This window comes from Macrobrachium nipponense, chromosome 3 (genome assembly GCF_015104395.2).
Source record: "Macrobrachium nipponense isolate FS-2020 chromosome 3, ASM1510439v2, whole genome shotgun sequence".
NCBI lineage: Eukaryota > Metazoa > Arthropoda > Malacostraca > Decapoda > Palaemonidae > Macrobrachium > Macrobrachium nipponense.
Genome location: NC_087202.1, coordinates 33143609 through 33158581, shown reverse-complemented (window position 1 = coordinate 33158581; position 14973 = coordinate 33143609). Strand labels below are relative to the sequence as shown.

Here is a 14973-nt window from a genome sequence, read left to right as displayed (position 1 = left end):
TCTCATTTACTGAGACTCGAGATTTTTTATAGACTTGTACTATTTGTTTTTATTACTTTCAAATAATATTAATAATAATAATAATAATAATAATAATAATAATAATAATAATAGTAATAATAACTGTAATTACAAAATTCATATGTGATAGTATTTTAAAGAAATACAATACTAATCTATCCATGTCACTTTTAATTAAGGTTAACTCTCTCTCTCTCTCTCTCTCTCTCTCTCTCTCTCTCTCTCTCTCTCTCTCTCTCTCTCTCTCTTTTGCCACACAAGATAATAATGTGCCATAGTGGTAACTCCCTCCCTCTCTTTCGCTGGAAGGGTTATAAGTATTTTTTGAGAGAACAGAGAGAGATAAACTCTCTCTCTCTCTCTCTCTCTCTCTCTCTCTCTCTCTCTCTCTCTCTCTCTCTCTCTCTCTCTCTTTTACCGAGATGAAAGAATTTTTATGGTACTAGTATGTAAAATGTTTATTGATAATTTCAGTTATTTAATAATAATAATAGAATAATAATGATAATAATAATAATAATAATTATAAAACTGTAATTACAAAATTCATAATGGTCGTATTTTAAAGAGATGAAAATGACCTTTCCATTTCACTTGTAAGGATAATTCCTCTTTCTTACTGAGATGAGAGAATTTTTATGGTAGATGCACGTGTTTATTATATTTTCAAATAATAATAATAGTAATAATAATAATAATAATAGAAGTAGTAATAATACGACAACTAATTTCAAAAGAAAATTCTTCCCTTCATCTTTTTCTGATTCAATTTCCCTACCTCATAACTCCAGTGACACTCGGAGCTGGGAAAATAACAATGCCATACAATGGTCAACGAATTTAATGGTTTTATGTAATTCTCTCTCTCTCTCTCTCTCTCTCTCTCTCTCTCTCTCTCTCTCTCTCTCTCTCTCTCTCTTGTATTTTAATGAAAATATACAGTAATTTGTGAATACACAGTGTTGCACATGAAAAAAGTAAATTAGTGATAATTTTAGAGATACGGCCCTAAGAAAAATTGCAATTTAGTGAAATTTTCCCTGTGGACATGTTTTCAACAAAGTCGTTCCGGCTTACGACGATTTTCGGGTTACGACGCGTCTTAAGAACGGAACCCCCGTCGTAACCCGGGGACTGCCCTGTATATATATATATAATATATATATATATATATATATATATATATATATCTATATATATATATATATTATATATACAATATATATATATATATTATTTTTCTATTCTGGTATGAATACATAACTAAAAGGAATGCAGGTGAAACTTTTCTTTTTGCATAAAATAAAATAACATATAAAATACATCAATAGCTACAGATATGTAAAAACTTGTAATAAATATAAAACTAAATATAAAATAAATGCAGAATACTCACTCGTAATCCTGACTCTTCGTACTATTCTTGTTTTCTCTCTCCTCCATTGAAGAGTCTCGCATTTTTTTCCTCTCGACATGAAGAGGGACAGGTAGGGGAGGGAGACGTGCGCCCTTACTGCTGATGAGCTGCCACCCTTTGGCGGCCCACTGCGCCCTCTGCTGTTGGTACGTCAGGTGCACTCCAATATACGACCGCATTGTGGTACTTGCAGTCACACTCCCTGAACCTGCAAAGAGCTATTTTGCAGGTGTGACAGAAGAACTGGGTGTCTCTCCTTCTGCCATTCATATGGCACACCCGGCACCATTTCTGCCTGCGCCCTTGTAGGAGCTCCAGTGTGTGATCCCCTGGCTGCAGCTGACACACAGGGTCCGCTATCCGATGAGAAGTCATCTGAGCTGGCAGGATCATCAAGGGAGGCGGCAGTAGGAGCAGGACGACCGAAGTGAGCCCTCCTAACATCTGCCCTTTCCTCTAGGGGCAGATCTGCAGCCCGGGGCAGGGGGCCAGTGATGGAAGGCCACTCATCGGGACTAAAGTTGATGAGGGGATTCCCGGCTACCTCGAGAAACTGGATGTATGACAACCTCCAGACGTCTGGATTGTATTACCCACAGTAGAGGATGTAGGCATTCTGGAGGGCCAACTGAAGAATGTATTTGAGGAGCTTCTGTGTCCACCTCCTGGTTCTCCTGGCAAAGGGATAATACTGGATAAGTTGATGAAAGAGATCAACTCCTCCCATGTGCCTATTGTAGTGCCCAATGAGGGTAGGCTGCTCGACACGGAACTCCTCATACATAACTCGGCCCTGCCGACGTGTCTTCCGCTGGACGATCTCCTCTTGTTTGGGTTCATGACTTGTCGTAATCATGGGGACGAGCCGGACCCCCTTCCAACAGATGACGAAGACAGCTCCCGTCCGCCGCACTCTGTCTCTCCTCTTGCCAGATGTTGTGGCTGGCTAGCGAACCTCTTAAGGACATTTGGGGCCCCACACACCAACTGAAGGGTAGCACTGACGTGCACACCTGCTTCATACAGTTCCTGGGCCAGGGATACCGAGTTATAATAATTATCCATAAACAGGTGGTATCCCTGGTTACGGAAACGATCCACAAGACTGAACACTGTCACGCAGCATGGAGAAGACCCTGGAATACACCGAAAAGTCCACAACGTATCCAGTGTTGGACTCGGTAATAAAAAAAAAGTTTCACTCCATATTTCTTCGGCTTCTTGGGGTTATACACTTTATTGCTAAGACGTCCTTTGTAAGGCATCATCTCCTCATCCAAAGAAAGGTTCTTGCCAGGAACCATGAGAATTTTGCACCGTTCACGAATGTACTCCAACACTGGGCGGACTAAGATGAGGCGATCAGGGTTATTCCGGGGTATGGACCTTTGGTTGAAGGCGTTGAAATACCTGTCCAATGCCAGGAAACTATCACAGGGCATAACGCCGGGCACATTGGGCATACTTAAAAAAAAATTCCGCCTCCAATATTGCCTGACGTCGGCAGCAGGCATCATACCAAAAAAAATGTGGAGCCCCAAAAAATGCACCATGTCGTCCGTAGTTCATCACAGCAGTACCGATTTTAGTCCGCCATCTCTGCTACCAGGTATTCCAGCAATTCCCGCGTAAGGAACAGCTGAATGAACCCCAGAGCAGTGAGAGGAACAGGTACGGAGAGCCCAGGTGTTGCCGTGAATGGGTGCATGTTAGGTGGGGTGGGGTCCTCCGACCACCCCTTGTCACTCTCGGATGACCGACCTTCACCTTGCCTGGCGTGTCGCTCCGACCTTCTACGCGTGCGCACATGCTCGGGCATGGTTTCGCACTCGGAACCCCCCCCCCCCCCCCTCCCCCCACTGGCCCATCTCCCTCACTTAGGCTCTCGCTTTCTGTGTCGTCATCGGTGACAAAACTAGACAACGTTATCTCCTCCTCCTCCTCCTCAGATTCCCCCTCATACGCACTAAAACCACTAAATTCGAGCTCACTTTCGGGATGTGACCCTCGAATGGACATTGGGGGCAAATATTCATCATCACTAACATCGAGAGTGATGTCCTCATCACTAGATGACCAACCGCCATCAAAATGAGGACTTGCGACATGCTGCTGATCGAGCTCTAATAAGTAATCGTCAATTTCCTTTGGTTCGAGGCCTCCCAAATGCCTACGAATGCCCCTAAGGACACCCCAATGCTTCCTAGGGGTTACATGATTGCGGCAAAAGATCGCTCTCGGACGACGCGTCGCTGATGCTGGCTGATGCGAGGAGGAGGCATTTCGCGCATGCGCACCTGGGTCACGCTTGTAAACAAAACAACAGCTTGATCCGTGAACTCCCGGCATCCCCCAAGGCGCGTGATTCAAAAGTTTTCGACTAGAAGGCCTATAACTATTTTTCCGCGAATCTTAAAAGAAACTTTTTTTTTCGTCGACGTACCATACGTCCAATCAGCATACGACAGACAATTTTAGTCGACGTTTAATATGTCCAATCGGCATTAAAGGGTTAATAACACACTTAAAGTAATGCTAATACAAAATGGCCCTTAGGAAAGCAACAACATGATATATATAAAATTCCATGTTTTGAATGCTCCTCTTGTTATAACGGCCAATCTAGCAAGGATTTAGAAGTACAAATTAAAGAGACTGAATAGTTTGTCAAAAGTGGGCAAACATCCAATGCAATATTTATTTATGTAAGTGATAATGGTCACAGGATAAACTGGACTTGGAGTTCAGTAATCGCTAGATCAAAAGATGCCTTTCCACCAAATCTTTTAGAATCTACAATTATACAACTTACTTCCAGTTATAATTTTAACCATAGCCCTGGCTTGTATTATTTGGACACTTGTATAAGTCAAATGCTTAAGAATGACCTTAAAGATAAAATCACTGACTTAATTACCAATTAGTTACTGTAAAGATATTTTCTTTGTACCTGTATATATAAAAGTATGTTGTTTGTAAAAATGCTCACTTTGCGAGAGAAACAAATTATGTTATTATTTAGCAAAATGAGATTTATTCAGTTACATTTTTATGACATTTTTCTGGTCAGTCACTACCCTGCATAATCTTTTAATTGTCTTGTTCCTGCTTCCGAGCAGTTGGACTTAATCTTTTGTGGAATTCCAGGTACATATATTCCTTTATGATCCCCATCTGTCATTTACTATACAAACTTTCTTTGTAAACTTACCAAATTTAAATGCAGTAGGCTCATCTTTAACCCTTTGGGCCCCAATTCCAAAGGGAGAGATTCACCAACCCTGCTATCAAGGTCAGGGTAGGTAGGCTACAACCCCCTTCTCCCCTGGTCAGTAAGTCAAAATGGCGTAGGCCTCCTGCCCCCTATTAATAGTGTGAAACCCTTAAGGTCCCCATTCCCAGGGGCTGGGTTTGCTCCCTCTTACTACTGAGGGTGCCTTATGACCCCCATATTGTGGTGAGCCTGTTTGTACCTGTAGAAACACTTCTACATAGTAGATGTCAACTCCAAAAGTTGTAAAAAAGGAGAGGTTATGACTCCCTTAGAAATGGCCCTCAAATTTCAGATTTTGACTAAAACCTTCTTGGGGGAGGGCAGTCTTGGGTAAAAATTTGGTAGTCCTAGCTGTCAACTCTGAAAGCTTTAAAAAATGAGGGGGTATGAAAGAGAGGGGTTATAACCCCCATAGAAACGGCCTTCGAATTTAGGATTTTTATTAAAACCTTCCTGGTGGGGGGAGAGTCTGGTAAAAAATATGATAGCCCTAGTTATCAACTCCAAAAGTTGTAAAAATGGTTGGTTATTGGGCAGAATCCAATAGGCATTCTCCTATGGGGTCTTGCATTTTTGGGAGCCTCAAGTGTGTGATCTATTGATTTCTTTGGAAGTTGAGAGAGGACTGCTCCCGATGGTCATTCTCAGATGTTGTAATGAACTTCAGATCATTCGGCAACTGTTGCCAGTTTCGAGTCCTTGATGATCCCCTGCCACTTTTTATACTCTGTAATTGATGATCCAGATCAATCATTACTTTATCTTATTACCATGATTGCTAGACTTTCAGAAAGACTCAACATCCTTTGCATGGATGTCAATAACCTTCCACTTGTACTGACTCGCCAAGGGAGAAGTGTTTAAGGACACTTCTTTCTCCTGGTTATGCGAGAAGATTGTGAGGAAGTTCTCTGCAGCTAGTGACGATGTCACCTGTACGCTTTCCCCTGAGAATGCACAGTATCAGTGGCTTAGTCCTTTCCTCGCATTCCTAAGAATATGTCGGACTGGAAGATAGATGTGGTCTCATCAGGGCCACCTTTGTCTCTCTACCTTTAGGTCTTTGCCCACGAGTCCTTGGAACCTTCTTACCTTGAACCTGTGGTGGCTTCTCAACCAGTTGTGTTTTCGTACCTGGCTCCTTTAAGAGGATAGGTTGCATCTTGCCTAAGGTGTGCAATTCTAGAGGTAAGAAGGATTTGAGGGTGACTGGCCTCATCTCCTCCTCATCGTTCTTCTACTTCTCTTCTTTCAGGCAGAAAATAGGACTCAAACCTACACATAGAAGCAGTCGTGCTCCTTTCTCTAGCAAGGGGAGGAAGGAGAGACTAGCAATAAAGCAAACCCTTCTTGGATCTTTGCCTTATTGCCTCCAACTCTTAATATTCTTCCCAGCCTTTTTTGTATGAGTTACGATTACTCACTCATTTGAAAAGTGCCCAGAAGTCTGCTCTTGATGCTGCAGTTCTTATACTCTGATCAAATTGTGAGAGGTGGGGCACTCCTCCTCACTTTTCCGACTAGGACTGGCCCAGATGTGCCAAACTCTAGTCAGTTCAAGAGACTCACTCAGATTCCTCCCTCCAACCAGTGAGTCTTCGTAGTGTAAAGGACCAAGGGTTTGCATATTGTGTAGGAACAAATCACAATTTTAAAAATAAAATTTTAAAAATAAAATTGTATTTTTCCTAACTGTACAAACCTAAGGGGTGAAAGGCAAAGTGAAATGTTTACATCTAGGTAGGTGGGTCTTCCCACCTACTGGATGGTAGTTACTGCTTAATCACCTTGTTCAAGAGTTTTAACGGTCATGTTCCAGCTTCACCGTAGGCATATATTCCTATTGTAAAGGACCTTAGGTTTGTATAGTTAGTAAAAGTACAATTTACTAATAAGAATTGTTATTTGGTTGGGAAAAACTCTCTATTGTGAGAGTGTCCACAATAATAGAAAATGTTACGAGTTTGTGTATAATTTAAAAACCCTTTACATAGCTTTCAAACCCTTCCCTGAAGATGAACCCAGGGAAGGGTTCAAAAGCTTTGTAAAGAGTTTTTAAATTATACATGAACTCACAACATTTTTCATTATTGTGGACCTCTTTGAACAAAAATTGTGATCTTGTAATGGCACTTGCTTTCAGTACTGATTGAGAAAAGATCCTACTTCTACTTTTTGCTTTCATCATAATTTATCAGGTTGCCGAGTAAAGCCCTGTGCTCTACCTCATCCTTTGTACCCTCTGACCTCCACATCTGTCTCTTGTAGCTGGGCTTTACTATCCCTTTCCTGATTTCATCACTTTTTTGCTTGATCTCACCACACTTGAATAAGTAATATAAAAGTTATGTATTTATAGTGCATAAAGATTATACTATGTATTATAAATTTAGTATTTTTGAGTCTGGAAGTTTGGTTCTAAGTTTTACAGTACACACGTGGTAAGGTTTTATTTTCTGTTTTACTTGTGGGAAAAGAATGCTATGTTTTATGAAGAAATGCTTAAGAAAAATCTTATTTTACAGCAATTTCTCATGAAACTTGAGTGCTTGACGTCTGTTCGACCATTACCAGATCGCCATTTAGTGGAGACCTATATTAAAGCCTATTACCTTCCTGAGGGTGCACTGGAGGATTGGATTCAACAGAACCTATCTGATTATACTCCTCGTCAGTTAACTGCTCTTGTAGCTACCATGACACACATCAGCAAACGAACTAGACAGAAAGTCGGTGCCTTAATAGAAGATGGGGGTAAGAAGTTGTGAGGTATGTGGTTTGGCAACATTCTAGTATACCATGAGTGTTTGTTGATTCAGTCTTCAAATGTTTTTATATCCTTTGAGAACTTTCTGGTAACAGTATTTGTCTGGAACAGTTAATCTGCTGCTTAAATTTCAGAATGATCTAGTACATGCAGTGTTTTTCATAGACTTTAGGCTCATTTATTTACTAAAAAAGGGGTATTTACTTTACTTTACTTTGAAATTATTTGTCACTGGAATATTATTACTACATTTTTAAAAGTCATGGGTTGTATAAAGGTATTTCCAAATGTACAAACATAACTGCAATGCTTGCTGAATTTAATGTCATCAATGCCTTATAATATAATGCAGTACCGTAGGTAGTTATGCACTATATAGTTGGGGTTTCCAGGTCCTTGTAAAAATGTGTACATAACATAATGCCTTTTAAAAGTTGTATCAGCCACAGCAGTTATTAACCAATTTCAACCTCATGTACTATATGAGTAGGGAGAGATACGAGCAAAATATTTTTAATATTGTATTCTCAGTATGAAACTTTGCTTATGGAGTATAGGATACCAGACAAAGTTCATATAATGTTGTATACCTCTTGTTTAATATCAGTGATGTATGCGTATAATTTGTAGTCATTATGTAATGCTGCAACTTCAAATGTAGATGTTTATATTTCCTAGATAGAATTCTATTCATCTTACCTTTTAGCATTACAGTGCTTTTCTTTGTGTAGTTTTAGAGAATATATGATATGTATTTTTTTATTTCTTTCCAAACTAACATTCATTTGATAGAATAATCAGTCTTTAAAATGTAATAGAAAGTTTCTGTATGTTATATATGTAAAGGCATTTACACAGATTCCTTACCTAGAAGAAAGATCCTCTTGACTATTTCACCATAGCTGCAAGCACAGGTTCAATTATTTGTTCACATACCAATGTATAGTATTTTATTTCTGGAATTATCGAGTTCTGGAAAATTAGTGAATAACATTTACTGCATTAAATACAAAAATTGTGGGATAAATATAAATGAAAATTCACTGGCATAAACACAATGCCTGTCGTAGTGGGTATTATATTTCAGAGTTTACTAAGGCATTGTATATTTACACAAGTTTATCAATGAAACTGAATAGGCCACTATGTATAGGATTCCCAAAGACTGCAAGAGTTGTGTGAGCATATGAGATGGTTGCATGGGGCCAAATTGGTAATGGATGGTCAGTTTGAGTCAACATTCCAGTATGTATGTAAACTTAAAGACATGAGTTAGCCATTATAGTAAAAATAATGAGATGATCAGGCACTGCATGTAATTTTTTCCATAAGAACCTCAGTAATCAAGTACATGATTTATTCACAGTCCCACAAAGTTCCTATCTTTGTTTCATCAGAAAGTAGTCCTACCTCACATGTTCAGTGTGGATTTTTACTGTAGATCCTCATGTATGTATATCAGACAATTACCTTCCTTTTTGTAAGGCTAGGGCTCCTGTAAAAAGTTTCCCAATCAATCCAATTCTTTAAGTGACCACAGGAGGGGCTCCTGAATGGGAGAATTCTTCCGTAGTAAACATTAACCCCACATGATTTTCTTGTATCTGGAGCAGCAATATTATTATTATCAATTATTATGTTAAGAAGATGAACCCTATTCATAAGGAACGGTAGAGGCCTATTGCTTACTGCTCTGCCAAAGATGTCTTCATAGAGGTCTACCAATATTGGAGATACAGTACATGTAGTAGCTTACCTCAGAGCTTTTGAAGAGAGTGACTTGGAGTCATTCTCTTCATTTGATTGAGTTTCTCTCTCCCACAAGACCTTTCATGAGAGCTGTCCTTGGAAAATTTTAGCAATCTCTTCTTTCAAGAAGATCCCCACAAGCTTCATGCTTCATCACTGCTTAGTTTTCCTCCAGCAATGTCACCTACCACACACCATTCTGCAGAAGGAAAAGGAGTCATTTATCATTGCTGTATATTATCTTGGCCCCAGTAACCCCATACAGGAGATCATCTGATCTTTGGCTCCCTAACCCAATGACATAAGCACCAGTCTAGAAACTGCCTGTGCTAAATACTCTGTTGACCCCTGCTCAGAGAACAGGGTTTCACTTCTCAAAGGATTGCATTATACATGTTGAGAAAGAAGTGGAAGAAGAAGAGGATTTAACCCTGCAAGATGAGGTTTCCTTTTCATAAGTTTTAGACTAGATTTTTAAGGTCTTTGGTTTAGAAAAATCTCAAGAACCCAAAAATGAAGCCTAGGCTGTGGCTGTTCATTAATGCGAGACTGCAGATTGACGGATGGTGCACCAGTAAGGGCTTTGAGCACCCCATGACTGCCCCTCATGAGTTTTTGCTAGCAAGCCAGCAACTTCATTGGTTCTACAGGATTCAGGGCTGTTCATCAAAGGCTCATCACCCATCTTTAACAATGGAAGCAGTCTCCATATTCACCCCTGCTTTGTTCTCTCCAACCTCAATCACATTTCCACCAACTGATGCAGATACAAAGGAGCATTTTCTGAGAGTTCATATCGTGTTCAGCTAATATTAGCACGTGACCATGTTGTCCCAGGATTGTCAATACATTAGACGTCATTTTAACTTCAAGAAGTAATACCTTATGCCATTGATGAGAGCTACATAGCTTGGTATGGTCAACAGTAACAAAGAGCAGTAAGTTCACCCAACAGGAGAGAGGATGAGAAGGTTGTCCTTAATCCAGTAGTTCTGGCAGTCCCATTCCTCTGGCCAAGTTGTGGCAATCCCTGAAATGGAACTACATGTTTCTGGTGATCATGGATCCACACAGCCATTTCAATTATAGGTGTTAAAACTACAACTAGCAGTGTCATGGTCAGAGACAACTCACAGTCTCACACTGTTCTGGAGTGTTGTCTGTGATGACAGAACTCTGACCACTTAGTAGTAACCCCACTGCTTCTTCCCTGTCCAAAGGTACTGATGTTAAGAGTGCTTGAAGTTAAGGTTGGGATCTGTACTAGACTATCTGGTAATAAAATCTAAGGTGCCACAAGACTCTGGAGGTACATTAACATTTGGGATTACAGGCTATCATTCTAAGCCTCCTGGCATTTTCTTAGTACCTGATAGAAATGACAGCAAGCATAATGCCCAGTGACTCAATAATAGAGCTTTCTTGTTCAATCAGGACAGTTCTCATGCTGAAGTCTACTGATGGTCAGAGATTAAGATCTTCAAGTGGGCAGAGGCGAATGTTTGTATAGTGCCAAGGTTCTTCCCAGTGAGACATAACATATTTCCTGGTAGTCTCGGTAGATTAAATCAAGTTTTACTATTGAAGTGTCTTTGAACTCAAGTTCTTTTGAGCTCTTTGGTAGCACTGGGTCAAGCTGTTGGTGGACTTGCTTGCAGCAAGCAAGAAACATAGGCTACCAGAGTACAGTTTAGCACAGCTGGATACAGCAGCTTCAAGGGTAGAAATGATTCTTTACCCATGGAATAGCCTCATCATCTTTGTTTTTATCCTGTTTTGCTTTATCAAGTAAGTATAGAGAGGCAGCTTGTCCCTGATGTGACAACCTTATGATAACTCCACTTTGGCTGCATCAATCAGAGATGGTGGTGGTGGTAGTGGTGATGATGGTTGTTGAAAGTCTTGAAATCACTAGAGGTTGGTTATCAAAGCAAATGTCACTTACCTCTGATTTTGTAACAAAGACTCAAGCTGCTGTTGGCCAGGACTGTACCACAACATTCTTTGCCATCCTTCCTTGTTATGTGTCTCTCCAGTGATTAAGATATTTTATGAAGGACCAGAAATTAGTGGATGATGCTTCCAAACTGTTCCTGTCCCCAAGACAAAGGAAGAAGCAAGTAAGGAAGAATATGGTCTCTTATTGGCTGTGGCAGGTAGTTATAATGGCTTAGGTAATGTAATGAATGACAAAGCTAAACGAGTGTAAATCTACATAATCATCTTCTGTTGCTTTTAAACACTACATACTGTGTTTAAGGATACAGTGTATGCAGTTGTTCATGTTGAGAGATGATATACATTAGTGGTTATTTGTTTATGGGGCCTTTCGTTTACCTGTGGCAGAGGAAGTTGGTCATTCAGCATTTCTTGTCCTAATTCTTCTTCCTGTTTCATCCATAGTACTAACAAAGGATGAGGACTCTAGGGTGTTATTTGCTTCTCTATAACACAAACTAGACATGATGAATAACTTTGTTGCCAGCAGACTTTAGAATACAGTATACAGTGATCTCTCATTTATTGCGGTTAATGGAGACCAGAACCCCCCGTGATAGGTGAAAATCCACGAAGTAGGATTAGCTCCCCTAGGAATTTCTGTACGTGTGTATATTTATACTTTATATATATAATATATATATATATATATATATATATATATATAATATATCTATATATATATATATATAATATATTTATATATATATATATATATATATATATATATTTTATATATTTTCTTAAATCTATTTAGTTATAAAACCTTAATATTATACATTCTCTCTCTCTCTCTCTCTCTCTCTCTCTCTCTCTCTCTCTCTCTCTCTCTCTCTCTCTCTCTCTCTCTCTCTCATACAATACGTATTATGGTGTTCTACACTCACCAATGACAGTAGTATCTTGAGACTTGACTCCAGTAATGACGACGACGACAGTGATAATGACAATGACGACGACGACGACAATGACAGACCTGTGCAGTTCAATGAATGTGATGATGAATAATGATGATAATGGTGTTACTGCACAGGTATAATGAGGCCTTTAAATCAGTTTGGGAAGCGCCTCATTGTCAGATATCGGCGCTGGATCGTCAACATTTGCTTCTGAGAGAGTCGAAGAGGCTGGTGGTGGCAGAGAAGAGGCTCCCACTCCACTCATAGAGGCTTCAGGTTCACTCGGTGTAGCTGGGGTTTTTACCTTGGAGAAGACCATGGTGATGGGTAGTTGCTGTCGTTGTTTTTTCTTTTCTGCAAAATGCCCTTGTACAAGGACATAACCCTGTCAACACGGTTGGTAAACTCGACAGCTTGAACCATATTATCATCGATGTCTTGTGCAAATTGTTCCATTCCCCTTGCCATGTTGCACACTTGTAGTTTCTCCAGGGTAAGGCCACGCTCTTCAATTTCTTTGTCTTGCTCTTAACTTTCTTCTTCACTTGCAGACTTTGTCATCTCAAGGAGGTCTTCATCTGCCAGTGGGTCCGAGTGGGCATCGATAAGGCCGTTGATGTCTTCCGTCATGTTGACAAATCCTTCATCCCTGATGATGCGAGCCAGCCTCACCGCCGAGTGATGAACTTTGTCAGGAGCGAAGCAGCATAGTCATGCACTACGTTAGGCCATAATTTCTTCCAGCAAGAATTTATGGTCTCAGTTTTCATGTCCTTCAGTGCTTGCTGGATATTAGTCAAGCATGATGCAATGTCGTAGTTACACCAGTACTTTTTCAAGGTGAAACTTTCGTCGTCGTCGTCAACTGCCGCGATGAGGCCCTCCATCGTGAATGAAGGACACTTTGATCCATCGGCGGAATTTTAGATGTGGTGTTAGGGGGCAGAAACTCGATCTGAACCCCATCATATTGCAGGTCTGTTGCATGGCTTCTTGCACAGTCCATCAAGAGAAGGACCTTAAAAGGGAGGCCCTTCTGAGCCAGATACAGCTTCACTTGGGGAATGAAGCAATTGAGGAACCATTTGAGTGTTATGCATCCAATACACAGGGAGCAGAGCCTTATTTCTGTTTTTTAAGGCCCGTGGATTTTTGGCCTTATAAATAAGGCCTGGTTTAAGCATAAAGCCTGCAGCATTGCCACACACATGATGAAAGTAACACGGTCCTTGTGGGTCTTGAAGCCTGGCCTCTTCACTTCATCCTTGAAGAGGAATGTACGAGAAGGCATCCTCTTTCAAAAGAGGCCTGTCTCCTCCATGTTAAAAACTTGCTCAGGGAGGTAGCCGCTATCACTGACGAGCTTAGGAAACTCATCCTCCACGTAACGATGAGCAGCATCAGTATCGGCAGAGGCAACCTCACTATACAAAGGCAAGGTTTTGAGGTCGTATCTCTTGAAATTTATCGAACCAGCCTTTGCTGGCTGTAAAGCCTCGTCCTTGAGGAGGCGAATCACTCGTGGCAGAGCTAGTACTGGCTTGAGGTTCGTCAGGATCATCATCAGCAGCTTCTTCAGCATCTCCTTTGTCGTCGTCATCGGGCAAGGTTTGATCTTAGAGAGATTTGGCCTTTGTCCTGATCATATTAGTGTCCAAACTCACGTTTTTTTCCCTGCAATCAGCAACCCACAAGGCCAATGCAGCTTCCATTTTCACAATTCTCTTATTACGCAGAGTCACCACACGTTTTGCTTCTTTATTGTTATTGCAGCAGTTTTGCGGATGTTAGCTTCGTCTTTTTTGATGTAGCGCACTATCAGTTCATTCACTCCATAATAGCGTGCCACTGCGGCATAACTTCTGCCCTGTTTTAACATATCTAAAAGTTTGACCTTTTCACGGATGGTCATCATCTTCCTCCTCTTGGGCTCACTAGAGGAATCCACTAGAGGAATCTTTCACAGGGGCACGGGCTTAGGAGGCATTGTAAGGGCTTAGCGAAAAGTTAATTTCGAACACAACACTAAGATATGTGAGACATCGTTGACAGCGTGAATGAGAGTGGCGAGATACAACATGGGAAGAAGCTGGAAGATGATGCGATTGATGCACAGCCAATCAGCTCACGGGATACATCCACTGGTGCTCTCATTCATCGATCTTGCGCTAGGAACCAATCATGTGCCTTGTCTGAGTGCCCGTGGGTATGTACAAAGCCTCTGAGAGATCTTCTTTTTTTGTCTGGCATCCTGGGAAACTGTTTCTCTTGCACAACACGATGAAACAACACTGCTTTCCGCAATACAGCTGCTGATATGGCGGTATTTTTGAATTTTTATTTTTCGATGAATATTTTTGAAAAATTAGCGATGCGCTGAGGCCGCAAAACTTGAACCATGAAGTGATGAGGGATTACTGTACTGCTTAGAACCAGCATTGCGACATGGGTGAACACAGAAACTAATACTGTATAACCAAACATCATATGTAAGATGGCATTTTTAATACTTTAAAGATTTTAAATAATTTTTTTCTGTAAATTTTAATATAAGATGCTGACCAGCATTATTATTTTTAACAAATATGTACTGCCATAGAGTCAGAAAAGCCTGGAAAATATAAACAATGTAATAGGAGATATTGCTGTACTTCCTTTTATAATCTGAGATTTACTAGGTACGTACATCATATAAACCTAGGAGATATTAGGAACTTGGTCTGACTCATACAGTCCCATAGTTTTCTACCTTGTATCCTGTAGGCATATGGAAACACACTTGGATGCTCAGCAGCCTGGTAGCAATTCAGGTGTGTAGTATATGATTAATTGGGATGTGATGGACAAT

General features: G+C 40.5%; 1 protein-coding gene across 1 annotated transcript in view; it reads left to right on the top strand.

The window, feature by feature from the left end:
• LOC135221695 (syndetin-like) overlaps positions 1-11854 on the top strand; it is a 145711-nt gene extending 133857 nt beyond the window's left edge. The window contains exon 8 of the mRNA XM_064259434.1: positions 7238-11854. Within this exon, the coding sequence (XP_064115504.1) occupies positions 7238-7480 (243 nt within the window). The 3' untranslated portion in view covers positions 7481-11854. The remainder of the gene's footprint in view (positions 1-7237) is intronic.
• The last annotated feature ends 3119 nt before the right edge of the window (positions 11855-14973 follow it).